General features: G+C 41.8%; 1 protein-coding gene across 3 annotated transcripts in view; it reads right to left on the reverse strand.

The window, feature by feature from the left end:
- Positions 1-26,303, reverse strand: part of LOC140205282 (SH3 and multiple ankyrin repeat domains protein 2-like) — a 1,215,789-nt gene that overhangs the window by 855,468 nt on the left and 334,018 nt on the right. For all 3 annotated transcript variants that reach the window (XM_072272778.1, XM_072272777.1, XM_072272779.1), the window contains 2 exons: positions 25,893-26,060; positions 1,902-2,018 (listed from right to left, as the gene is read on the reverse strand). In XM_072272778.1, coding sequence (XP_072128879.1) covers positions 1,902-2,018; positions 25,893-26,060 — 285 coding nt within the window. The remainder of the gene's footprint in view (positions 1-1,901; positions 2,019-25,892; positions 26,061-26,303) is intronic.

Consider the following 26,303-nt stretch of genomic DNA (forward strand, 5'->3'; position numbering starts at 1 on the left):
CCTTCCCCTTCTCTCATTGTCCACTCTCCTCTCTTACCAGATTCCTTGTTCTTCAGCCCTTTACTTTTTCAACCTATCACCTCCCAGCTTCTCACTTCATCCCCCTCCCTCAACCACTCGGCTCATTTCACACCTTACTTGCCAGTTTATACTCCATTCCCTCCTCCACCCACCTTCTTAATCTGGCTTCTTCTCCCTTTCTTTCCAGTCCTGACGAAGAGTGCCAGCCCAAGATTATCTATTTATCTAACTATTTATTTATTTGTTATTATTGTATTTGCACAGATTGTCTCTTTTTTTTTGCACATTGGTTGCTTGTAAATCTTCGTGTGTAGTTTTGCATCGATTCTGTTGTTTTTTTTTTCTTTGTTCTACTGTGAATGCCCAGGTGTAGGTCAACAGGAGTAGGTGGTTTAATTGGACTAGATGGGCCCAAAGGCCTATTTCTATGCTGTAAGAAAATGAATCTCAGGGTAGTATATGGTGATATATGCATACTATGATAATAAATTTACTTTGAACTCTGCAGTTAAACCAAGAACTCCAAGTGTTTAAAATTCTGTGAGATTTTACTGAAAGCCCCTCATGATTTGTGATCATCCCATTCCCAATGCTCACCCGCAGGACCAGCAGCTACCATTTAGTGAACAATCACTTCTGTTGTTTGCCTAAGATTGCTCAAAAGTGAAACTGACAATGGTCACTAATACTGAACAGCGACCATGCACTGTACACTGTTTCTGAGATGCCCTATTCACCTTCAATGATCCAGTTTCAGAAGGGATGTACAACATGGAGCTGCAATGTGTAGTACTGCTGAGCAAAAATAAATATCTAACCCCCTCTGGCATTTTATCAGTTAATAGTAAAATACAAAGACAATATACTTTGTATCAGCTCTGAGGATTGGATGGATGGGATCAACAGTAAGATCCAACAGCCAGGAAGGCAGCTGTGCAACACTTCATGGAGAGCAAATGGTATGACAAGGTACAAAATAAGTCATGATCATCCACTGCAACTGAGAAGGACCCCAGTTGGGACAACTACTTGTACCACTGTACCCAGACTTCAGAAGTCAGGAGAGTGGAACTGCCCCAGTATAATGGCTTTTCTACTTTATAAAACTCTCCCGCACAGGGTTCACTGACATTGTCGGAAATTATGGACAATCAATGAATCATACTTTGATGAAACAAAAATTTTGCTGGAAAGGGAATGACGTGGGGATAGATACCAAAGGGAATTATCTGCAAGTATCAAAGAGTGCTGGATCAAAACATTCATCACTACAAGAGAAAAGCCAAATCTTCAAATGACTCTGGACAATTAAAATTCTGCATCGCATGTTCTCCAGTGGAATTAGACCGGTGAGCTGATGGTGCAGACACTGAGCTTGCAAATGACTGCTAGTCGTACCAGCATGAACTTAATACTCCCCTGGGTGTTATTTAAGGGAGAATCTAACCTCCTGAGAAACAAATGTGCAAACACGAAACCCACCAACAGTAAATTTGAAACAGTTAACATATATCATAGACTGTAATACATACTTGTGCTTTTTTTTACAATTGCTTCTAGCACTCCTGATATTTATTTATTTATAATTTAGAAGTACAGCTTTCTCCAGCCCAACGAGCCCACATTGGCCAGTTGCACCCATCTGACCAATTAACTTACTAACCCATACATCTTTGAACTGTGGGAGGAAACCGGAGAACCTGGAGGAAATCCACATGGTCAGGGGAAGACATACAAACTCCTTACAGACAGCGATATAATTGAACCCGGGTCGCTGGTGCTGTGATAAGATTACACTACCGTACTGCCCCTGTGATACATGAACTGCAATGTTCAAAACCATTACAAGTCCTACAGAACTGTAAGTGTCTGATACCCACCTGATTGTAAAGGGCGCAGACATGAAGTGCTGTATTGCCTGAGGCGTTCTGTGCTTCCATATTAGCCCCATAGAAAAGCAGATGTTCTACGTGTTGAACATGGCCATAACGACATGCCTAATAAAATAAAGCACCAAAAGTAGATCACTATTCAATATTCAAACAGCAGTTGAGCTATTTCATCATTCTCACCAGCTCCTCCACCCCCCAAGTTAGCAATGAATATAATTTTCAATCTATTGGTATACAGAGGCAGAATAAAATTCACAACCTGCACTGCAAAATCAATTAAAAACAGCACATACAACAAGAAAAATAAACTAGTATAGCTGGGGAAGTGTCTCGGAGCCTAATAAAGTATAACACAAGAGGGTGTTAACATCTCAGAAGATTTATCCTGGATCTAATATATTGAAGCAATTATGAAGAAGGCACACCAGTGGCTGTATCTCATTTGGAGTTTGAGGAGATTTATTACGTCACCAGAGTACCGTGAAGAGCATTTTAACTGGTTGCATCACCATCTGGTTTGGAGTGGCCACTGCACTGGATCAGAAAAAGCTGCAGAGAGTTGTAACCTCAGCCAGCGCCATTATGAGCACTAACCTCCTCACCATCCAGAACATCTTCAAAAGGTCCCAAAAAGATGCCTCAAAAAGGCAGCATCCATCATCAAGGACACTGAGGACATGCGCTCTTCTCATTATTACCATCAAGGAGGAGGTACCGGAGCCTGAAGACACACCCTCACGTTACAGGAACTAATTCTTATACAAACTCAGCATTTTAGCAACAGCTACTTCTCCTCTGTCGGCAGAATTCTGAACAGTCAATGAACCATGAACACTATCTTACTACTTTTTCTCTGTTTTTATCCATTTATCTATCTATCTATATATATACACAATATATATATTGTATATTTCATTCAATATATATTTGATCGATAGTATGTTACATTTTAAATATTGCTCTGTACTGCTGTTGCAAAACAACAAATTTCTCAACATAGTCTCTGATAATAAACTTGATTCTGATTCTAAAGCCTGCTTCTTCATTTAATAAAATGGTAGAGATGATCATAACTCCAATTCTGCATTCCTGCCTATCTTCAGTAACCTTTTTCTTTATCCATAATCTCTCTACTCCTCCCTTAACAATATTCAACTATTCTGCTTCCACTGCCCTTTGAATGAGAGACCTCCTAAGACTGTCAGTGTTCTGAGAGAAAGAATGTCACTTAATCTCTGTAGAAATAAATTTCAACAGTGACCTTAGTTCTAGGTTCTCACACAAGAGGAGACAATCTCTCTACATGCACCATATCAGAATCAGAATCAGGTTTAATATCAGAGGCATATGTTGTGAAATTTATTAACAGCAGCAGCAGTACAATGCAATACATGATAACATAGAAAATAATTTGTAAATCAATTACAGTAAGTACATATATATATATTAAATAAATTAAAAATAGTGCTAAAACAAAATAATAAAAGTGAGGTGTGTTCATGGGTTCAATGTCCATTTAGGAATCGTATGGTAGAGGGGAAGAAACTGTTTCTGAATCACTGTGTGTGTGCCTTCAGGCGTCGGCACGTCCTTCCTGATGGTAACAATGAGAAGAGGGCATGTTTTGGGTGTTGGGGGTCCTTAATGATGGACGCCACCTTTCTGAGGCATTGCTCCTTGAAGATGTCTTGGATACTACAGAGGCTAGTACCTAAGATGGAGCTAACTAATTTTACAACTATCTGTATCTTCTTTTGATCCTGTGCAGTAGCCCCACCACCCCCAAACCCCATATCAGATGGTGATGCAGCCTGTCAGAATGTTCTCCATGGTACATCTGCAGAAGTTTTCAAGTGTCTTAGGTGATAAACCAAATCTCCTCAAGCTTCTAATGAAATATAGCCACTGTCTTGCCTTCTTTATAGCTACTTCGATATGTTGGGACCAGGTTAGATCCTCAGAGATCTTGAAACCCAGGAACTTGAAATTGCTCACTCTCTCCACTTCTGATCTGTCTATGAGGATTGGTTTGTGTTCCCTCATCCTATCCTTTCTGAAGTCCACAATTAGCTCTTTGGTCTTACTGACATTGAGTGCAAGGTTGCTGCTGCAACACCACTCAATTAGCTGGTATATCTCAGTCCTGTATGCTCGTTCATCTCCCTCTGAGAATCTGCCAACAATGGTTGTATCATTAGCAAATTTATAGATGGCATTTATCATCATGACTCTAACAGCCTTATAAGTTTTAATCGAGTCCTATCTTACTTTCATAAACTTCACCACGTAGAAGCCTAGTGTATCCAATTTGTCCTCATAAGGTAACCCACCCATTCCAAGTAATAATCTCTGACCTTCTTTGATCTGTTTCCAAGTTATTAACGTCCATCCTAAAAGATCTCCCTAAAGAGATCAATGCTCTGCAATACACAGTACTCCTGAACAAGTCTCACAAACACCTTATATAACTGAAGCATAAATTTCCTACTTTTAAATATAATTCCCCTGCTAATAAACAATCACATTCTATTAGCTTTCCTTATTACTTGCTGTACCTGATTATTAGTCTCTCCTCTATCATGCATTTCAAAGCCCATAATCTCTCAGTATTCAGATACTATGCTTCTTTTATTTTCCTCCCGCCAGTCTACCTATATTATACTCCATTTGCTGGACTTCAGCTGTCTGTGGCAGTGAATTCCACAGATTCACCACCCTCTGGCTAATGAAATTCCTCCTCATCTCTGTTCTAAAGGGCCATCCTTATATTTTGAGGTTGTGCCCTCTGGTCCTAAACTCCACCACTATAGGAAACAGCCTTCCCATATCCTCTTTTCTAGGCCTTTCAATATTCAGTAGATTTCAATGAGATCCCCTTTCATTCTTCTAAACTGCAGTGAGTACAGATCCAAAGCTATCAATCGCTCCTCATACATTAATGCTTTCATTTCTGGAATCATTCTTGTGAACATCCTCTGGACCCTCTCCAATGCCCGCATATTTTTTCTTAGATAAGGGTCCCAAAACTGTTCACAATCCTCCAAGTATGGACTGACCAATGCCATCTAAAGCTTCAGATTACATCCTTGCTCCTATATTCTAGTCCTCTTGGAATGAATGCTAACATTGCATTTGCCTTCTTTACCACCTACCACCGACTCCGAATAACAAATGCTCTCTGATAAGTTTATTGTTGGAGCCAAGCACCAATTCCTTATTACATCTCAGCATCTGGAACATGATCCATTTTGGCCTTCCCTCTGTTCATTGTTATCCAGTCAATCTTCCATCCATGCCAATATGTTACTTCCTACACTTAGAGCTGCTATTTCCCTCAACAATCTTTAATGAGGAATCATATTGTAAGAGCTCTGATGATCTGAGTCTAGGTTTTCCTAACCTTTCTAATGCCATGGTTGTTGTTGTTGTTCTTTTATGTGCCTTGTGGCACGTCGGGTGGCAACCTTGATGTTCCTTTAGCATTTGTCTGTTTTTTTACGAGGCCGAGTTCCCAGCTCATTGCTGAACCCAGCACGGATGGAAAGCATGCAAGGAGCTGGCCAGGTTTGAACCCAGGACCACTCGCCTCGAAGTCCGGTGCTGATATTCATTACACCACTGGCTGGAAATGCCATGGACCCCTGCCATTAACTGAGGGGTCTGTGGACGCCAAGTTGGGAACTGAACCTTTTGAAAGAGTTCTAGTAAATTGGTCAAATTTGATCTCCTTTTAACAAAGCCACGAGGATTTTATCTGATTATCCTCAAATTTTCTTCTCAGTGCCTTTAGTAATAGAATCTATTATTTCCCCATGAAAACTATTAAGCGAATTGGCCAGTAGTTTCTTCTGTCTCCTCTGATTTTTGCATGTGCTGATCTAATTTTGTTTGCACTAGACACATGGTCTCAATATTTCCCCATTATTAAGGTGAATTGATAAACAAAAGGAATCCTTCAGCATCCCTTCCTTATTAGTTAAAGATCTCTGGATTGTTTAGGAGCACCGTAGCATGAGGTTTTCCAAACCTCACATCCCAGTGTCTGGTTACCAGCAACAAGGATTGGTGCCAATGTTTTACCAGCTGGACTTGGGGACTTTGGGACTAATTTCTTCTCTGCTTCCTGCATTTGATACTTACTGACCATTGCTCATAGAGTGGTGTTAGTACTGTTGTTCTATAAGTAATTAAGCATAAAAGACTAACCGGGAAATAACATAAAACATTACAGTACAATTCAGGCCTTTTGGCCTTTGTTGTTGTGGTGACCTTTTAATTTATTCTAAGCTCAACCTAACCCTTCCTTCCTACAATGCGCTCCATTTTTCTATCATCTAAGGATTTTTAAGTTCTCCTAACGTATATGCCTCTACCTTCACCACTGCCAGGGCATTCCAAGCACTCACCACTCTCTGTGTTAAAAAGTATCCCTGACATCTCCTCATATACTTTCCTCCAATTACCTTAAAATTATACCCCTGTTAGATTAAGCAGTATTTTGGGGTAAAGAAAATGTTGATGTTGATGTTTTAGGTCAAAATGCCACATCAGGATTACAACGAGAGGAGGACTAGAGCTCGTTCCGGACCAAAGCGGCAATCTGTGTGTGGAGGTATTTAGGTGAAGACGTAAATAAACATTTCTCATTTATATTCATAAGGCAGAAGGGCAGTTTAATTAGAGAATTTGGAGAGGGGAATCATCACATTCCAGAACAAATTTGCTTTCTCTCCAAATACTAATTTTTATACCATGTCGATATATTAGCCTTTAACGTTCTTGCAAGAACTTTTCGAAAGCCTTTTGAAATTCCACAATCTCCTTCTTATCTTTTCCACTGTCACCTCCTCAAAGTACTCCAGTGGATTAGTCAAATGCAATTTTCTTTTTGTAGATCCATGCTGACTCTGCTTAATCCTGGTATTCTTTTCAAAATGTTCCGTTGCTATACTTGTCATCGTAAATTTTAACTTTTTCGCTACTTCTGAAAGTTAGGTCAAAGCAGGTTGCTAGTCTCCTGTTTTCTGTCTCCGTCCTTTCTTACACAGTGGGGTCATATTTGCTCCCTGCTAATCTACAGGTAACGTTCCAAGAATTCTGGAAGGTGATCACCATAGCATCTGAAGACATTTAAAAATCATGAAGGCTTTTATGTATGCAAGGAGAAATTGTTTCTGAGGACACATTAATAGGATAATTAGCATAGGAGCCATGGGTGAGATAAAGGGAATGTAATTTTTTACATAGCAAGATATGATCAGAAGCACATTGGATGAAAGGGTGACAGGAGCAGATTCACTTGCAACTGATAAATAAGAATTCAGTTGCGGCTTCAACAAGGGGAGAAAGCTAGAGTGTTGCACTTTCGAACAACACTGAAAGATTAATTGGATAGACTAGTACAGGCACAGTGGACCGAAAGATATTGTTCACTGCTGTGGACTTCTATGACTCGGTGATCAGGTTTTTAATAATTTGATTGATCACGCAGTGGAGACCTACGAGAGGTTTTCCAACATTGTAGGTGAAACTTTCCTCATAAGTTCAGTTGCTTAGCTCTGGGTTATGGAAACCATTGATGTTGTATCAAACTATAACTTTTAAAAAAAGAACAACTCATATAGTTTTTTTTTTCAGGTGAAACATTTACACTTCTTCCAATCTGGTGTACTGTATTCTGTGTTCACAACGTAAACGTTTCTGTTTTTGGAAAAAGCTACACAAAGTGGTGGATACATTCCAGTCCATCGCAGGCAAACCCCTCCCCCACCACTGAGCACTACCACAGGAAAGCAGCATCCATCATCAAGGATGCTCACCATCCAAGCTCTCTTGTCACTGCTACCATCAGGCAGGAGGTACAGAAGCCTTAGGCCCCACACCACCAGGAACAGAAACAGTTCTTACTCAACAACCACCAGGCCCCTGAACCAGTGTGGATAACTTCACTCACCTCAACTCTGAGCTGATTTCACAACCTGTAGACCTATTTTCAAAACTCTACAGCTCATGGTCTCAATATTTCTTACTCTTTGCACAAATTAACTTCTTTTGCACATTAGTTTTTTTGTCAGTCTTCTTTATATGCAGCTTTTCATAAATTCTATTGTATTTCTTTATTTTCCTGTAAGAAAATGAATCTCAAGGTAATGTATGGTTTCATACAGTATACATACTTTGATAACCGGAGCACCAATTGTGAGTTGGAGAGCTGTGAGAGAGGAGACAGCACACAGGTCCAGGAGCGGTTTAAAAGGGGAAAGCTTCACGGGAACTCAGCTATAACCGGAGCACCAATCATGTGTGGGAGAACAGGGAAGGTCAGGCATAAATGGAAAACCCTGCCTAGCGGAGTGATCGTCGATGGAGTGGGCTGAGTCAGAGTGGGCTTCGGCGAGGTAAGTGGACTTTGTTTTTTCCCTTACATTTTTGAGGAATAGAGAGCATGTCTGTAGGGTTAGTCCTTTGCTCCGGGTGTCAGATGTGGGACTCCTGGGAATCTTCCAGTCTCCCAGATGGCCACATCCGTGCCAGGTGCACCAAGATGCAACTCCTGAGAGACTGTGTTAGGGATCTGGAGCTGCGGCTTGATGATCTACAACTTATTAGGGAAAGTGAGCAGGAGGTAGATAGGAGCTACAGGGAGTTAGTCACCCCTAGGCTGCAGGAGTTAGGTAAGTGGGTGACTGTCAGGGAAGGGAAGGGAAGAGCTCAGAGAGCAGCAAGCACCCCTGAGGCCATCCCCTGCAGTGATCGCCATTTTGTTTTGGATGTTGTTGAAGGGGATGACCTGACAGAGGACAACCAAGCAATCAGGTCTCTGGCACTGAGCCTGGTTCCGTGGTGCAGAAGGGAGGGAAGAAGATGAGGAATGCGGTAGTCATAGGGGATTCCATAGTGAGGGGGACAGGAGGTTCTGTCAGCCTGAAAGAGATACCCGCATGGTGTGTTGCCTTCCACATGCTACAGTACAGGATGTCTCGGATCGGGTGCAGAGTATTTTGAAGGGAGAGGGTGAACAGCCAGTTGGTACCAATGACATTGGTAGAAAAAGGAAGGAGGTCTTGAAGAGAGAATTCAGGGAGTTGAGTAAGAAGCTGAAAAGCAGGGCCTCCAGGGTAGTAATCTCAGGGTTGCTGCCTGTGCCAAGAATGCTAACGACCACAAAAATAGCATGATCAGGCATATTAATATGTGGCTGAGAGACTGGTGTAGGGGGCAGGGCTCTGGATTCCTGGATCATTGGAGTCTCTTCTGGGGGAGGTATGACCTGTACAAAAAGGATAGGTCACACCTGAACCCGAAGGGGTCTAAAATCCTAGCAGACAGGTTTAATAGAGCTGTTAGGGAGGGTTTAAACTAATTTGGCAGTGGGATGGGAACCGGAATGATAGAGCTGAGGAACGGGAACACAGAAATAAATCAAAGATAGCGTGCAACAGAGAAGATAGAAAGGACAGGCAGGAGATGAGGTATAATCACAGCCAGTGGGATGATTTACAGAGTAATAGAGGTGTGGTGCAGTTAAAACAGAAAGCAATAAATACTGGACTGAAAGTGTTATATTTGAATACATGCAGCATAAGAAATAAAATGGATGATCTTGAATTTCAGGTACAGATTGGCAAGTATGACCTTCTCTGAAACTTGGCTAAAGGATGGCTGCCATTGGGAGCTGAACGTCCAAGACTATACAGTGTATTGGAAAGATAGGTTAGGAGGCAAAGGGGGTGGAGTGGCCCTGTGTATAAGAAATAATATTAAATCATTAGGAAGGAATGACATAGGATCAGAAGGTGTAGAGTTTCTATGTGTTGAGTTAGAAAATGGCAAGGGTAAAAGGACCCTAATGGCAATTGTATACAGGCCTCCAGACAGCAGCTGGGATGTGGATTACAAATTACAGCAGGAGATAGAAAAGGCATGTCAGAAGGACAACGTCATGATAATTGTTGGGAATTTTAACATGAAAGTGGATTGGGAAAACCAGGCCAGTGCAGGACCTCAAGAGAGAGAATTTGTAGAATGTCTAAAGGATGGCTTTTTAGAAAAGCTTGTTGGTATGCCCACTAGGGGATCAGCTGTGCTGGATTGAGTGTTGTACAATGATCCGGAGGTGATAAGGGAGTTTAAGGTTAAGGAACCTTAGGGAACAGTGATCACAATATGATCAAGTTCACTTTGAAATTTGAAAAGGAGGAACTAAATTCCATTGTGTCAGTATTTCAGTGGAATAAAGGAAATTACAATGGTGTGAGAGGGGAACTGGCCAAAGTTGACTGGAAAGGGACCCTAGCAGGAAGGACAGCAGAGTAGCAATGGCTGGAGTTTCTGTGAAAAATGAGGGAAGTGCAAGACAGATATAGTTCAAGTAAGAAGAAATTTTTGAATAGAAGAAGAACACAACTATAGCTGACAAGTAAAGTCAGAGCCAAAGTAAAAGCAAAAGAGAGGGCATACAAGAAGCCAAAGCTAGTGGGAAGATAGAGGATTGGGAAGCTTTTAAAAACTTGCAGATGAAAACTAAGAATGTCATTTGGAAGGAAAAGATGAATTATAAAAGGAAGCTGGCAACTAATATCAAAGAAGATACTAAAAGCTTTGTAAGTATATTAAGGGGAAAAGAGAGTTTAGTGCAGATATAGGACCAATAGAAAATGATGCTGGAGATATTGTAATGAGAGACGCAGAGACGGCAAAGTAACTGCATGTGGATTTTGCATCAGTCTTCACAGTGGAAGACATCTGCAGTAACCTGGACATTCAAGAGTGTCAGGGAAGTGAAGTATGTGCAGTGAAAATTACGACTGTGAAGGTGCTCAGGAAGCTTAATGGTCTGAGGGTGGATAAGTCTCCTGGACCTGATGGAATGCACCCTCAGATTCTAATGGAAGTAGCTGGAGAGATTGCAGAGGCATAAACGATGATCTTTCAAGAATCGATAGATTCGGGCATTGTACTGGATGACTGGAAAATTGCAAATCTTACTCCACTATTTAAGAAGAGTGGGAAGCAGCAGAAAGGAAACTATAGACCTGTTAGTCTGACATCAGTGGTTGGGAAGTTGTGGAAATCGATTTTTAGGAATGAGATTACTGAGTACCTGGAGGCACATGACAAGACATGTTTCCTGAAAGGAAAATCCTGCCTGACTAACCTACTGTAATTTTTTGAGGAAATTACAAGTAGGGTAGACAAAGGAGATGTAGTAGATGTGGTGTACTTGGATTATCAGAAGGCCTTTGACAAGGTGCCGCACATGAGGCTGCTTTGCAAGGTAAGAGCCCATGGAATTACAGGGGAGCTACTAGCGTGGGTGGAGCATTGGCTGGTCGGCAGAAAACAGAGAGTGGGAAGAAAGGGATCCTATTCTGGCTGGCTGCCAGTTACCACTGGAGTTCCACAGGGCTCGGTGTTGGGACCACAGCTTTTTACAATGTATGTCAATGATTTGGACGATGGGATTAATGGATTTGTGGCTAAATTTGCCGATGATACAAAGATAGGTGGAGGAGTGGGTGTGTTGAGGAAACAGAGAGCCTGCAGAGAGACTTAGATAGTTTAGGAGAATGGGCCAAGATGTGGCAAATGAAATACAATGTTGGAAAGTGTAATGTTGGAAAGTCTTTGGTGGTAGAAATAAATGGGCAGACTATTATTTAGATGGGGATAGAATTCAAAATGCAGAGATACAAAGGGACTTGGGAGCCTTTGTGCAGGATACCCTAAAGGTTAACCTCCAGGTTGAGTCAGTGGTGAAGAAGGCAATTGCAACGTTGGCATTCATTTCCGGAGGTATAGAATATAAGAGCAGTGACACAATGTTGAGGCTCTATGAGGCACTTGTGAGACCACACTTGGAGTATTGTGTGCAGTTTTGGGTTCCTTATTTTAAAAAGTATATACTGACATTGGAGAGGGTTCAGAGAAGATTCATGAGAATGATTCCGGGAATGAAAGGGTTACCGTATGAGGAATGTCTGGCAGCTCTTAGGCTGTATTCCCTGGAGTTCAGGAGAATGAGGGGGGATTTCATAGAAATATTCTGAATGTTAAAAGGCCTGAACAGATTAGACATGGCAAAGTTATTTCTCATGGTAGGGGATTCTAGGACAAGAGGGCACGGCTTCAGGATTGAAGGACGTCCATTTAGAACAGAGATGCGGAGAAACTACTGTAGTCAGAGGGTGTTAAATCTATCGAATTTGTTGCCACGAGCAGCTGTGGAGGCCAAGTCATTGTGCGCATTTAAGGCAGAGATAGGTAGGTTCTTGATTAGCCAGGAAAGCAAAGGACATGGGGAGAAGGCAGGGGAGTGGGGATGACTGGAAGAATTAGATCAGCTCATGATTGAATGATGGAGCAAACTTGATGTGCCGAATGGCCTACTTCTGCTCCCATATCTTATGGTCTTATAATAAATTTTACAATGACTTTGACGAGGTGGTCTCTGCTACATCTCTACCACCCGTTACGCCACTGGCTTTTTGGTCAGCAATGAAGGTCCTCCATCTCTGACAGTGTTCAGGGCTCCCTTTACCATGTCAGTAGCTCGGTCAGTCGTACAAGTTCCTGATAGAGATGCAGGAATACCATCGCACTCAGATGTAGAAGGACTCTTCATTACTGTTTCCAGAACAATTTCGTTTACCAGTCAGGATTGTTAGCCCTGAGCTGAACCCCAATCCTGGAGGACCAGTGGACCACTCTCAGTCTGGCCTCTACTCTTTGACCTTTTTGGTATGGGTGATCCTACCAAGAGCCAAATCATAAAGCCCTGACTCCACCCAACACAGCTCTCTGGGTCATTGAAACATGCAGGCTCCAAACCACAACAACGCTGCGGTTCTCTTGGAGGTATCCTCTAAAAGGAGAAACCAAACACAGATTGGTGACATCTTTGCAGAGCACCTGTGATCAGTTCACTGCAGTGACCCTTAATGTTTGGTTGCCTGTCATGTTAATTCACAAACCTACTCCAAGTCTGACCTTTCTCTCAGAGGCCTCATGCTATGTTTGGACTTAATCATACTGTACTCTACTAGAATTCGTATGTTCAAAGTTCAAAGCAAATTTATTAACGAAATACATATATACCACCATATACAACCCTGATGTTCATTTTCTTGTGGGCATAATTTTAAAAATATCATAACCATAATAGGATCAATGAAAGACCGCACCAGTGTGCCAAAGACAACAGACTGTGCAAATACAAAAAGAAAAAAGAGAAATAATAGTAATAATAATAATAATAATAATTAATAAGCAATACATTTTGAGAGCATGAGATGAAGAGTTCTTGAAGGTGAGTCCGTATGTTGTGGGAAGGGTTCAGAAATGGACCGACTGAAGTTGAATAAAGTTATCCCCACTAGTTCAAGAAGCTGATGGTTGAGGGGGAATACCTGTTCCTGAACCTTATGTGGTGGGTCTTAAGGCTCTTGTACCTTCTTGCTGATGGTAGCAGGAAGAAGAGAACATGGCCTGAGTTGTGGAGGTCCTTGATGATAGATGCAGCTTTCCTGCGACAGCACCCCATGTAGATGTTCTCAATGGTGGGGAGGGATTTTCCTGTGATGGACTGGGCCATATCCACTACTTTTGTAGGACTTTCCATTCAAGGTCTTTCCATACCAGGCTGTACTTCATTCATTATTTCTGTTTGTCTGTTTCAGGACAAGCCAATTCTGCCTGTCATGATGTTGGGCCAACTCATTTTAAATTCTATTTGCTTTACCTTGCTTGCTGGGCATTTGCCACAGACTAAACATCTCCAACCCACTACACAGACAAAGCAACGTCATGGAGGCACATGAGAGTAGATGATGCACTCAAAAGATTCTGCAGATGTTGGAAATCTTGAGCAACACACACAGAGTGCTGAAGAACCTCAGCAGGTCAGCCAGCATCTATAAGGGGGAATAAATAGTTGATGATTTGGTCTGAGACCCTTCATCACGACTGAGTCGGGAGGGGAGCGGAAATACCAGAATAAGATTATAGTAGGAGGGGAAGGAGTATAAGCTGACAGGTGATAGGTGAAACTAGGTGAGGGGTCATGTGGGTGGGTGGGGTGGGGATGATGAAGGAAGAACCTGGGAGGCGGAAGATATGAAGGGCTAAAGAAGAAGGAATCCGATAGGAAAGGAGAGTGGGCCGTGGGAGAAAGAAAAGGAGTATGGTCACTAGATGAAGATGATGCGAAGGAGAGTAGAAGAGGTGAGAGGGGAACCAGAATGAGGAATGGGGAAAGAGAAAAGTGGAAGGGGAGAAAAATTGTTGTTAGAGAAATCAAGTGCAGATGCTGAATCTGCTGGAGGAGCTCAGTAGGTCAAGCAGCATCCATGGGGTCAAGACCAAAGAAGCTTAATGTGCTAATAAGTACACTCATTAAGCTATTTGGTCTTACCTTATCAGAGATAATTCCTTTGTTTTACATAACTTCCTTTCGTCTCCTGTACTTGCATTTGCCTTTCTATTCCAGCTTTGACAAAGGGCCCCAGGACCAACATGTTAACTAGTGATCCATGAACGCTGCCAAAATGCAGTTAACTATTTTCATTTCCCAGTGTTCTCGTGTCCATGAATGTTTATTGTGGTGAGGTAATGGCTTGTTTGTACACAGTGATGAGATATTTCTCCCAGAGGCAAACCTGGCTCTACCTTGTGCTTTGAACAATAGATACAAAATGCTGGAGGAACCCAACAGGTCAGCCAGCATCTTCTGAGGGAAGTGAATAGTTGACAAATGGGCTGAGACCTTTCATTGGGTCCCTCTTGCTTAGAAGGTTTCTAGGTGTTGACAAAGTTAGTTTTTGATTTCAACTAGATAGTATGACAATTGTTTGAAGCACAAGGGTGTAGAATTGTGATTTTCCTTGTATTTTTCTTGTAGTTTAAATTTCCTATGATTCTTTGTATTTTTATATGCTCACCTATATACATGTAATTGTTCAGTGAATTTTCCAGCAATTACACTATAGATGCTTTTGTTTTTTTTTTCTAGAACCTTCTTAGTTTTCAGTAGCAGGCGTCATGCCACTTGCACCTGACCATTTTATAGGTTAATTGTTATCACTGGAATTTTTTAACACTCGTCTGAGTATGAGATGACCACAACTGCTTTTTCCTTGGTCTTTACTTTGTTCTCTCGGCTCCTCTTTATTGTTCATTTTCCACTCTTGTAGCCCTTAATAAAATGGTCAAAAGCAATAAGTTTTATGCCTCATTCTTGATTTCTGAAGAAACTTTGGATCACAAAAGTATCAGGATCCAAGATTGGCATACTGGAATAAGCAGTGGACTGCTTTTTATAAACAACTTTAGATGAAGTAATACTAGTAGTACGATCACATGTGTCATGTACGCTGTTCTCCTAATGGGTTGTCTCCGGGATGTAAGGTGAATTTGCTTAATAGAGAACACATACGTGTGACTCTGTTTACTGTGGAGAAGCTGATATGTGGTCCTTGACATATCCAGGTCATGATCCAGTGGTGTGGAACACAAGATGTCTGGGGAAACTTCACTGCCATTGTGATGTGTTGTTATCTGCTACCAGCTCCATCGTTGGGGTCTTAGTTGGATTGCTCTTTGCCTGGAACCTCCCCCTTGACCTTACCACCATGAATGACCCCACCAGGAGTGAAGTACTAGATGGCTAAGCTCCAGATCGTATCACTTTCAGGATCTCGGGAACTCACAAGCCTCTCCACCACGATCCCCCGGAGAAGATAACGGAATAAAAAATCGTCAAACTCCTCATGAGAGTGTGATCAAGCAAGACTTAATACTGATTTTTGAGTTCTGATACAAGGTATTGGCCCAAAACATTTACCAACCCTTTGCCGCTACAGGTTCTCCTTTACCGAGTATGTTCTTCCAGCAGTTTATTTTGCACTTTAGAGTCCAGCATCTGTAGCACCATATTTTTCCTTAACAAAGAGCTGTAAATTAGGGCAGATAATCTAAAACTAAAGAGGTGAGTTCCAGGGAATGTCTTGAAAGAGATTAGAGAGAATAACCTCAGGAAATACACTAGCAACTTTCTCTCCAACATTTTCCGGAGGTGATGCCTCAAGAAGGCAGCATCTATCATCAAGGATCCTCACCATCTGGGACATGCTCCCTTCTCATTACACTGTTAAGGTGGTGATACAGGAGGCTGAGACCCCCATTGCGTGCCATCTTGGTCAATGTCTCCCATCCACTACATAATGTACTGGGTGGGCACAGGAGTACATTCAGCCAGAGACTCATTCCACCGAGATGCAACACGGAGCGTCATAGGAAGTCATTCCTGCCCGTGGCCATCAAACTTTACAGCTCCTCCCTTGGAGGGTCAGACACCCTGAGCCAACAGGCTGGTTCTGGACTTATTTCATAATTTACTGGCATAATTTACATATTACTATTTAACTATTTATGGTTCTATTACTATTTATTATTTATGGTGCAACTGTAACGAAAACCAATTTCCCCTGGGATCAATGAAGTATGACTATGACATTCAATGATTCAGGACATCTTCTTCTTCTCCTCATTCATTTGTGTTCATGTATTCAGCACTGGCGATCCACTACAGTGCGGAGTGCCTTTAGCAGGAGTAAAAGATTCAGGGAGGGTCAACAGCACTGAAAGATCAGATAAAAAGGAGGCGAATGCTAAGGTCAAGTGTTATCCATTCGAGAAACAGCATAAGCAATGGGTGAGCAAGACTCAGAATTCAGATAAAATAATGAGTGGAAGGATTTGCCATAATCGAAGTACAGTGCACTTCCCTGGAGATGACGTTGCCATGAAATCATAATTAAAGAGAGAAAATCTGTGGTGTTAGAAACCAGGACAGCTGGAACGAGGGTGGAAGTGTAAACTGAGGACTGCTGTCTTCATTTCCTTTCTTCAGATATCTTCTTTCACCAAAATACTGAATAACCAGTTATATCTCGTCTGCAGAATCAAATACTCGGTACGATTAAATAAGTAAAGTGAATCAATTTAAATGTGTGGTTATTGCAGGGATTGCCATGTTTGTGTCTCTGTAACATATGCAGAGTGGTGAGCTGGCTTGCTGAACCTGTAAGGCACTCCTACAGTATTGTCGGGGATGAAGATCCAGGATTTAGACCGAGCCATGGTGAAGGAATAGTAATATATTTCTAAACTGGGATGATGTATGACTGGAGGCATACGTAATCAAAGATCACAAGATCACAAGACAAAGGAGCAGAAGTAGGCCATTCAGCCCATCGAGTCTGCTCCGCAGCTCCCCCATGAGCTAAACTATTCACCCATCTAGTTCCAATTTCCGGCTTTTTCCCCATATCCCTTGATATCCTGACTAATTAGATACCTGTCAATCTCCTCCTTAAACACCCTCAATGATCGGGCCTCCACAGCCATATGTGGCAACGAATTCCACAAATCCACGACCCACTGGCTAAAAAAATTTCTCCTCATCTCTGTTTTAACTGGATACCCTCTAATTCTAAGACTATGGCCTCTTGTCCTGGACTCACTCACCAAGGGAAACAACCTTTCCACATCTACTTTGTCCAACCCTTTCAACATTCGAAACGTTTCTATGAGATCCCATCTCATTCTTCTATACTCTAATGAATACAATCCAAGAGCCGACAGACGCCAACAGACATAATGAAAGGTTTAAAATCAGATCTTTTCACTAAAATGGAGGTATCAGTGCAGTGTTCATTAAAAGCAGGTATGTGTATTAGGAAGATAATTAAATCAAAAGGTCATGATTCATAGGGTCCTTGAGAACTGGAAGCAAGTAGACATGAGCCAGCAAGGAATTCGAACTGACAAAACCACTTGTGTTTTTCTTGGAGAAGAGTGTGACTGGTTCAGTTGACCATGTAGATTTCATTAAGAAATAATTAGTTTTAGAGCTGTAGCTGACTGGGATGCGTACATTAGAAAAGAAGTGTGAGTTTTCTCAAGTTTGAGCAGTGAACAAGCTCATCGGAGTTCTTGGACTGGAACCACAATTGGTGCCAAGGATCTCAGAGAGCCCCCAGATCAATTGTCATAAATTGGAGTCCCAGGTGAGCAGAAGGATGTGAGATGCATTCTTTCATCCAAAGTTCTCCACTGTGTTTTAATCTTTTCAAGTTCAAGTTTATTGTCATTCAACCATACACATATATACAGCTAAACCACACAATGTTTCCCTGGGACCACGGTGCAAAACACACTACATATTTCACCTGCGGCACATAAAATAATATTAACAGATAACAAAAAATTCCATAGATGTACAAATTGACATAAAGTGCATATACGGTACAGCATAAAGTTAAATTTACAACAGTATACTGCTACTAACCTTGTAATAAATAATGTGTGCTGAGTGGTAACAGGGTGTTCAGAAATCTGGGGGATGAAGCTGTTACCCAGCTTAACAGTCCTTATTCATATACTGTGGTCCCTTCTGCCTAATGATAGGAGGACAAAAACATTCTGGGATGGAAGGGGGGGGGGTCACTGACAATGCTGAGGACTCTCAGAAAGCTGTGCTTCGGGTGTATCTCGTGCATGGAGAGGAGAGAGACTCCGATGATTCTCTCAGCACTTCCCACAATCCATTGCAGGGTCTTGTTGTCAGATGCCTTGCAATTCCCATGCCAGACGATGATATAGTTGGTCAGGACTCTCTTGATGGTGCTCTGGTGGTGGTTTTCTACATCTTGTATAAATATCTTTCTTATTTCTTACTATACTTTGAATAAGAGCCCTGCAGCAACCTCAAAGTGTTCCTTCTCCCTCATTGATCCAAATCCTCGAAACCTGCTTTTTGCCATTTTATTTTTATTGAGATACAGCGCAGAATAGGCCCTTACGACCCTTTGATCCGTGTTGTCCAGCAACCCTAAATTTAAGCCTAGCCTAATCACAGGACAATTTACAAAGACCAATTAACCTATCAATCAGTAGGCCGTTACGGAAGGGAGCCTGCAAGAGGTGGTGTTCCCATGTTCTGCTGCTCTGTTCCTTTTCAGAGGCAGAGGTCACAGGTCGGGCGTCTGTTGTCAGTGCAGTGAAGTAAATGCAATGCATTTTGCACATGGTTTACACTGCAGCCACTGTGCTCGAGTGATGATGTGTGGTATGAATGAACATTTTGATGGTAGTTGACATGCTTTGCCTTAGTGTCTTGAGAACTTCTGAGCATTGTAAGAGCGTACTCATCCAGGCGAGTGGCGTATCCCATCACACTCCTGACTTGTGCCCTACACATGGTGGGAAGGCTTTGAGCTGTCAGCAGGTGAGTCAACAGCAGCCCTTTATCTGCTCTTGTAACTACTGCGTACAAATCAGGTGATCCCTCACTGTACTGAGGGAGTAAAGCACAGTTGGAAGTGAAGAACACACACAAAATGCTGGAGGAACCCAGCAACTCAGGCATCATCCAAGGAGGGAATAAACAGATGACATTCCAGGCCAAGACCCTTCATCAGGACTGAAAAGGAAGGGGGCAGAAGGCAGAATAAGGAAGTGGGAGTAAGGAATGGAGTACAAGCTGGCAGATGATAGCTAAGACCAGCTAAGGGGTAAGGTGGGTAGGTGAGGTAAGGGGAATGAAGTGAGAAGCTGGGAGGTGGCAGGTGGAAAATGCAAATAGCAGAAAGAGGAATCTGAGAGGAGAGGAGAGTGGACCATGGAAGAGAAAGAAGGAAGAAAGGAACCAGCAGATGGACCATGGAAGAAGGGGAAGGAGGAGGGGCATGAGAGGGAGGTGATGGCCATGTGAGGAGAAGAGAAAGGGTGAGGAATGGAAAAAGGGAGAAGGAGGAAAGGAGAAGACATTACCAGATGTTGGAGAAATTAATGCTCATGCCATCAGGTTGGAGGCAGAATATGTGGTCTGGCTCCTCCAACCTGATTTTGACCTCATCACGGCAGCAGGAGGGAATGGGAAGTTGAATTGAAATGAGTGGCCACCAGAAGATCCTGTCTTTTGTGGCAAATAAAGCAAAGGTGCTCAACAAAGTGGAGTCCAACCTATGTTGGGTCTCACCGGTGTAGAGGAGGCCATAACTCCTCTACAATTGAGTTAGCACTTTCTCATCTTCTCTTTAGACATAAAAAAATTATCTTGAAGAGTAGAGAAGTTCTTTTTGCTGGCCTCCTAATATTCATCCCTAAATCTCCATCGGTAGAATGATTCTGTTCCATCAGTTAAAGTTCACACCCTCTCACCGAACTTTCTGCATTACCTTGTGCATTAATTTGTTTTCTCTGTTCTAAGGAGATTCTCAACTTCCTTCCCCAAGGGAACATTACTTCTAAATGTGAAAAAGCAGATGTCACAAGTCAGTTGACTATGATAAACCATGTCAGTGAAAGCTGACAATACCAGCATGATGTCAATTCTAGACTGCCTCCTGGAATGACTTTCCAGCAGCACAGAGGTTCACTATTCATAAATGAAATGAATAGAGATTTTCCACATATTTTGTTCTCAGTTTTATCATTATTCCTGCACATGATTAACAATGGCAACTAATGTTCTGATAGTATCTACTCAGTGTTTCAATAAATATAAAACATTCCTGAAGCAATTACATTTCTTTTAAGTGAAGTAACATTACCTGCAGTTGTTTGAAAGCTATTCGTTTGGAGATAAGCTTCTAGCCATCTCTTTTGCTTTAAAAAGAAATTATGAGCAAAGAATATAATGTATAGAGGGGAATTAGACTATAAGGCTATAAGACGTAGGAGCAGAATTAGGCCATTTAGTCCATTCAGTCTGCTCCGCAATTCCATCAAGGCTGATTTATTATCCCTCTCAACCCCATTCTGCTTTCTGCCTGTAACCTTTGAAATCCTCACTAATCAAGAACCTATCAACCAACATTTTAAATATACCCAATGAATTTGCCTCCACAGCACCTCTGGTAATGAACTTTATAGATTCACCACCCTCTGGCAAAAGAATTTCCTCCTGACTTCTTTTCTAAAGAGACATTCTTGTATTCAGAGGCTGTGCCTTCTGGTTCAAGACTCCTCACAATAGCAAACATCCTTTCTCCACATCCATTCTATCTAAGCCTTTCAATATTTGATAGGTTTCAAAGAGATTCTGTTACATTCTTCTAAACTCCAGAGCCATCAAACGCTCCTCATATGTTAGCCATTTTATTACCAGGACTATTCTCATAAATTTCCTCTGCCTGCTCCAGAAACTCTCTGATGCCAGCACATTCTTTCTTAAATAAGTGGCCCAAAAGTGCTTACAATATACCGTGTGGTTTGATTAATGCCTTATAAAGCCTTAACATTAAATCCTGGCTTTTCCATTCTAGTCTTCTCGAAACATTGTATTTGCCTTTCTTACCAACTCAATCAATACAAGGTATGGCCTTGAAATGAAACAGTAGGATTTTCCCTACTTTAGAACTTCTTGTAAATCCATTGAGATTTTAAATAATCATTCCCTTGTTTTACTCTTTCATTTAATGATTAGTCAATGTGGATTTACCTGAGGAAGGAGTCCTTTGCTTAATTTTCACATGGAGAATGCATTAACTAGTGTTGCAATGCAACTAAAAGCAAGATCCAAACCCCTAGTTTAGGTTGTCCCACAAACCTGCTGTCGATGACAACCTCCATCATGTTAGGTTGTCCCACAAACCTGCTGTCGATGACAACCTCCATCATGTTAGGTTGTCCCACAAACCTGCTGTCGATGACAACCTCCATCATGTTAGGTTGTCCCATTTCACCTGCTGTCGATGACAACCTCCATCAGGTTAGGTTGTCCCATTTCACCTGCTGTCGATGACAACCTCCATCAGGTTAGGTTGTCCCATTTCACCTGCTGTCGATGACAACCTCCATCATGTTAGGTTGTCCCATATCACCTGCTGTCGATGACAACCTCCATCATGTTAGTTTGTCCCATATCACCTGCTGTCGATGACAACCTCCATCATGTTAGTTTGTCCCATATCACCTGCTGTCGATGACAACCTCCATCATGTTAGGTTGTCCCATATCACCTGCTGTCGATGACAACCTCCATCATGTTAGGTTGTCCCACAAACCTGCTGACGATGACAACCTCCATCATGTTCGGTTGTCCTATATTACCTGCTGTCAATGACGTGCTTCAGTATAAAACATAAGAGCTGAATTTGGCCATTTGGCTCATCAAGTCTGCTCCACCATTTCATCATGGCTGATCCATTTTTCCTCTCGGCCCCAGTCTCCTGCCTTCTCCTCATATCCCTTCATGCCCTGACCAATCAGGAATCTATCAACCTCTTCCTTAAATAAACACAAAGACATGACCTCCACAGCTGCTTGTTGCAAAGAATTCCACAGTTTCACCACTCTCTAGCTAAAGAAATTCCTCCTCATCTCCATTCTAAAACGATGCCCCTCTATTCTGAGGCTATGTTCTCTGGTCTCCCACCATAGGAAACTTCCTCTCCACATTCACTCCATCGAGGCCTTTCACCATTCAATGAGGTAACCCCTCATTCTTCATAATTCTAGTGAATACAGGCCCACAGCCATCAAACGCTTTTCATATGACAAGCCGTTGAAACCTGGAATCAATTTCATATAACTCATTTGAACCCTCTCCAGTTTCAGCACATCCTTTCTAAGATAAGGGGCCCAGAACTGCTCATAATACTCCAAGTGAGGCCTCACCAGTGCTTTATAAAGTCTCAACATTACATCCCTGCTTTTATATTCTAGTCCTTTTGAAATGAATGCTAACATCACATTTGCCTCCCTCACCACAGACTCAACCTGCAAATTAACATTTAGGGAATCCTGCACAAGGACTCCCAAATCCCTTTGTGCCTCAGTTTTTTATATTTTCTCTCCACTTAGAAAATAGTCAACCCATTCATTTTTTTTTACCGAAGTGAATGATCATACACTTCCCAACACCATATTACATCTACCACTTCTTTGCCCATTCTCCTAACCTAAATACTTCTGTAACCTTTTGACTTCCTCAAAATTACCTGCCCCTCCACCTATCTTCATATAATCTGCAAACTTTACAACAAAGCTGTCAATTCCATCATCCAAATCATTTACATATAAGTTAAAAGAATGGGTCCCTCTTTGGGATACCAGCAGACACCGGCAGCCAGCCACATAAAGTTGCCTTTATTCCCACTCTTTGCCTCCTGCCTGCCAATCAGCCACTGCTTTATCCATGCTAGAATCATTCCTGTAATACCATGGGCTTGTGCTGTTAAGCAGCCTCAAGTATGGGACCTTGTCAAAGGCCTTCTAGAAATCTAAATACACAACATCAACCAGTTCTCCTTTGTCTATCCTGCTTGTTATTTCTTCAAATAAATCCAACAGATTTGTCAGGCAATACTTTTTCCTTGAGGAAACCATGCTGACAATGGCCTATTTTATCATGTGCCTCCAAGTACCCTTAGAACCACATCCTTAACAATCGACTTCAACATCTTCCCGACCACTTAGGTCAGACTAACTGGCCTATTATTTCCTGATGAAGGGTCTCGGCCTGAAACGTCGACTGCACCTCTTCCTACAGATGCTGCCTGGCCTGCTGCGTTCACCAGCAACTTTGATGTGTGTTGCTTGAATTTCCAGCATCTGCAGAATTCCTGTTGTTGGCCTATTATTTCCTTTATTCTGCCTCTCTCTCTTCTTGGAGTGACATTTGCAATGGTTAGGTTAGGTACTCCCATATCACCTGCTGCCACTGACAACCTTCATCATGTTAGGTTGTCCCATATCTCTGATGATGAAGGGTCTCAGCCCGAAAAGTTGACCATTTATTCCTCTCCATAGAAGCTGCCTGAGCTGCTTGGTTCCTCCAGCATTTTGTGTGCGTCGTGAAGTATTTACTATTTTACTATATACATTCTGAACTTCAAAAGTGCAAAGAATTTCCATGTACCTTGCTGTATATGACAATAAACTAACCTGAAATTAATATGAATCTGAATAATTAACCAGTAAAATTTAATTCCATCTTGAATGGACAAAGCATTATTTTCAAATTATGACTCCAGTTCAGAATTCCTCCACGAGAGGTAGACATCCTCTCTGAATCTATTCCACCAAGCCCCTTCTGAATTTCATTATTTGTGGAAATATTACTTTATGTGTTCTGTGAGTTATACGTACTGTGTTGTGCACCTTGGTCTGGGGAAATGTTGTTTCGTTTGGCATTGCACATGTATATGGTTGAATGACAATAAACTCGAACTTGATTTCCTCCCATTTTAATTTATGATTTAAGATACAGTGTGGAATAGGCCCTCCCATCCTTTGAGCCACAACCCCCAACTGAACCCTAGCCTAATCGCAGGACAATTTTGCAATGACCAATCCACCTACTAACCGGTACATCTTTGGACTGTGGGAGGAAACCAGAGCGCCTGTAGTTTGGGTGAATCTCAGCCCAATTCCCCCAAAAAGAATTGGTAAACCAGGTTGAGATTCTCATGAAATTTTTACTGGAAACAGCTTCTCGTTTTCTAAACCATATTCAAATTCCCCAATTACTCTCCCTGTGGGAATTTGAGCTAACATTTTCCAAATTATTAGTTCATGTTTCTTCATTACTCATTCAATAGTATAACCTCTTCACCAAATGATTAAATTATATCTATTCAGAGCAAAAAGAATAAGTTACACAAGGTTCCTTGAAATTATAATGATATTCTAGAGTGGGTATGTTATAATTGCAATTGAAATACTTCTCTGCCCTACCTCAGTTAACTCTTAAGACAAGATTTTCATGCATCAATGATCTGAGCAGGAGTTTTACAACTGAGAACTCATGCCACCATCCAGGCCATGCTCTTTTCTCACTGCTAGTATTGGGAACAAGGTACAGGACCCTTCAGTCCCACGCTACCAGGTCCAGAAGAGTTACTGCTCTTCAATCATCAGGCTCCTGAACCAGAGTGGATAACTTCACTCATTTCAACACTGAACTGATTCCACAAGTTGCAGAACTCACTCTCATGGACTCTACAGGTCATGTTCTCAGTATTATCTATCTATATCTATAGATATAGACATAGATATGTATACTGTATTTACACAGTATGGCTTCTTTCGCACATTAATTGTCAGACTTGGTGTGTAATGTTTCATTCATTCTATGGTATTTCTTTATTCTATTGTGAATGCCTGCAAGAAAATGAATCTCAGGGTAGCATGCAGTGTCATATACCTACTTTGTCAATAAGTTTACTTTGAACTTTGAATTTTCCAAGTTGGAAACAGAAGTACAGGTTGACGTAAGTAGTCCAGCATGTATTACATCCGTACCAATTAACTAACTAGTTAATCCTAGACTGATTTATTAAACTGTAGCTAATTAAGAGACTGAGAACATGGCAGCATCACTGAGAGGAAGGGGTATAAAAGACATGATAGCTGGATATGAATACAGAACAGAGAACAGTAGAGCACAGCACAGGCCTTCTAGCCCACAATGTTTGCCAACCTTTTAACATACTCCATAATCAATCAAACTCCTCCCTCCCACATAGCCCTCCATTTTTCTATCATCCATGTACCTACCAAAAGAGCCTCTTAAACGTCCCTAATGTATCTGCCTCTACTGCTACCACTGGCAGCGCATTCTATGCAGTAAAAAAACTTACCCCGGACATCGTAGAACATAGAACTGAGGACAGTAAAGTACAATTCAAAAAAAAATCATTGTCTGCTTCTCAATCAAGTCTTAAAGAATTTCATATCTTTTGTTCTCAGCCAACAGCACTTTATGACTTATGGAAACTCTGGATCACAGACATGTTTCAGAATCTTCCAGTTTCCATCTCCCACTATCTGCAAAGTGAATAGCTCCCATTCTCAAAAGGAATATGACCACGGGGGCTAACTATGTGGGGTCCATATTTTCAGTGGTCTGACACTGGCCAGGACCTAAGGGTATGGATGACAGTCTCAACCCCAGGTGCTACTTGAACCTACCTGATGGATCTCCTGCCACCCATTTTCATCCTTACAGCCGATGAAGGCGTGCTCGTATAGCAGCAGTTCGCAGCAGTAAGGGTCTCCTCCGACCATCGCAGTGTGATAGAGCGGAGTCAACCCACGGCTGTCCTTGTAGTCTGTAGAAGCTCCAAGTTCCAGCAGTGTCTGGATAAAAAAACACAAGGGGTGGATGAGCAAGTTAATTCTCAGAATACTAAATGGCTCACTCTCACATTTTTGTAGCTACAGTTTCAAACTGGTTGGGAAGATGTTGGAGTCATTATTAGGGATGAGGTTTCAGGGTACTTGGAGGCACACGATAAAACAGGCCAAAGTCAGCATGGTCTCAATCAGTGGAACTCACGTCTGAAATCTTTTTGAATTTTGTGCCATCTCGATCAGGGTGGA

This window comes from Mobula birostris, chromosome 11 (genome assembly GCF_030028105.1).
Source record: "Mobula birostris isolate sMobBir1 chromosome 11, sMobBir1.hap1, whole genome shotgun sequence".
Lineage (NCBI taxonomy): Eukaryota > Metazoa > Chordata > Chondrichthyes > Myliobatiformes > Myliobatidae > Mobula > Mobula birostris.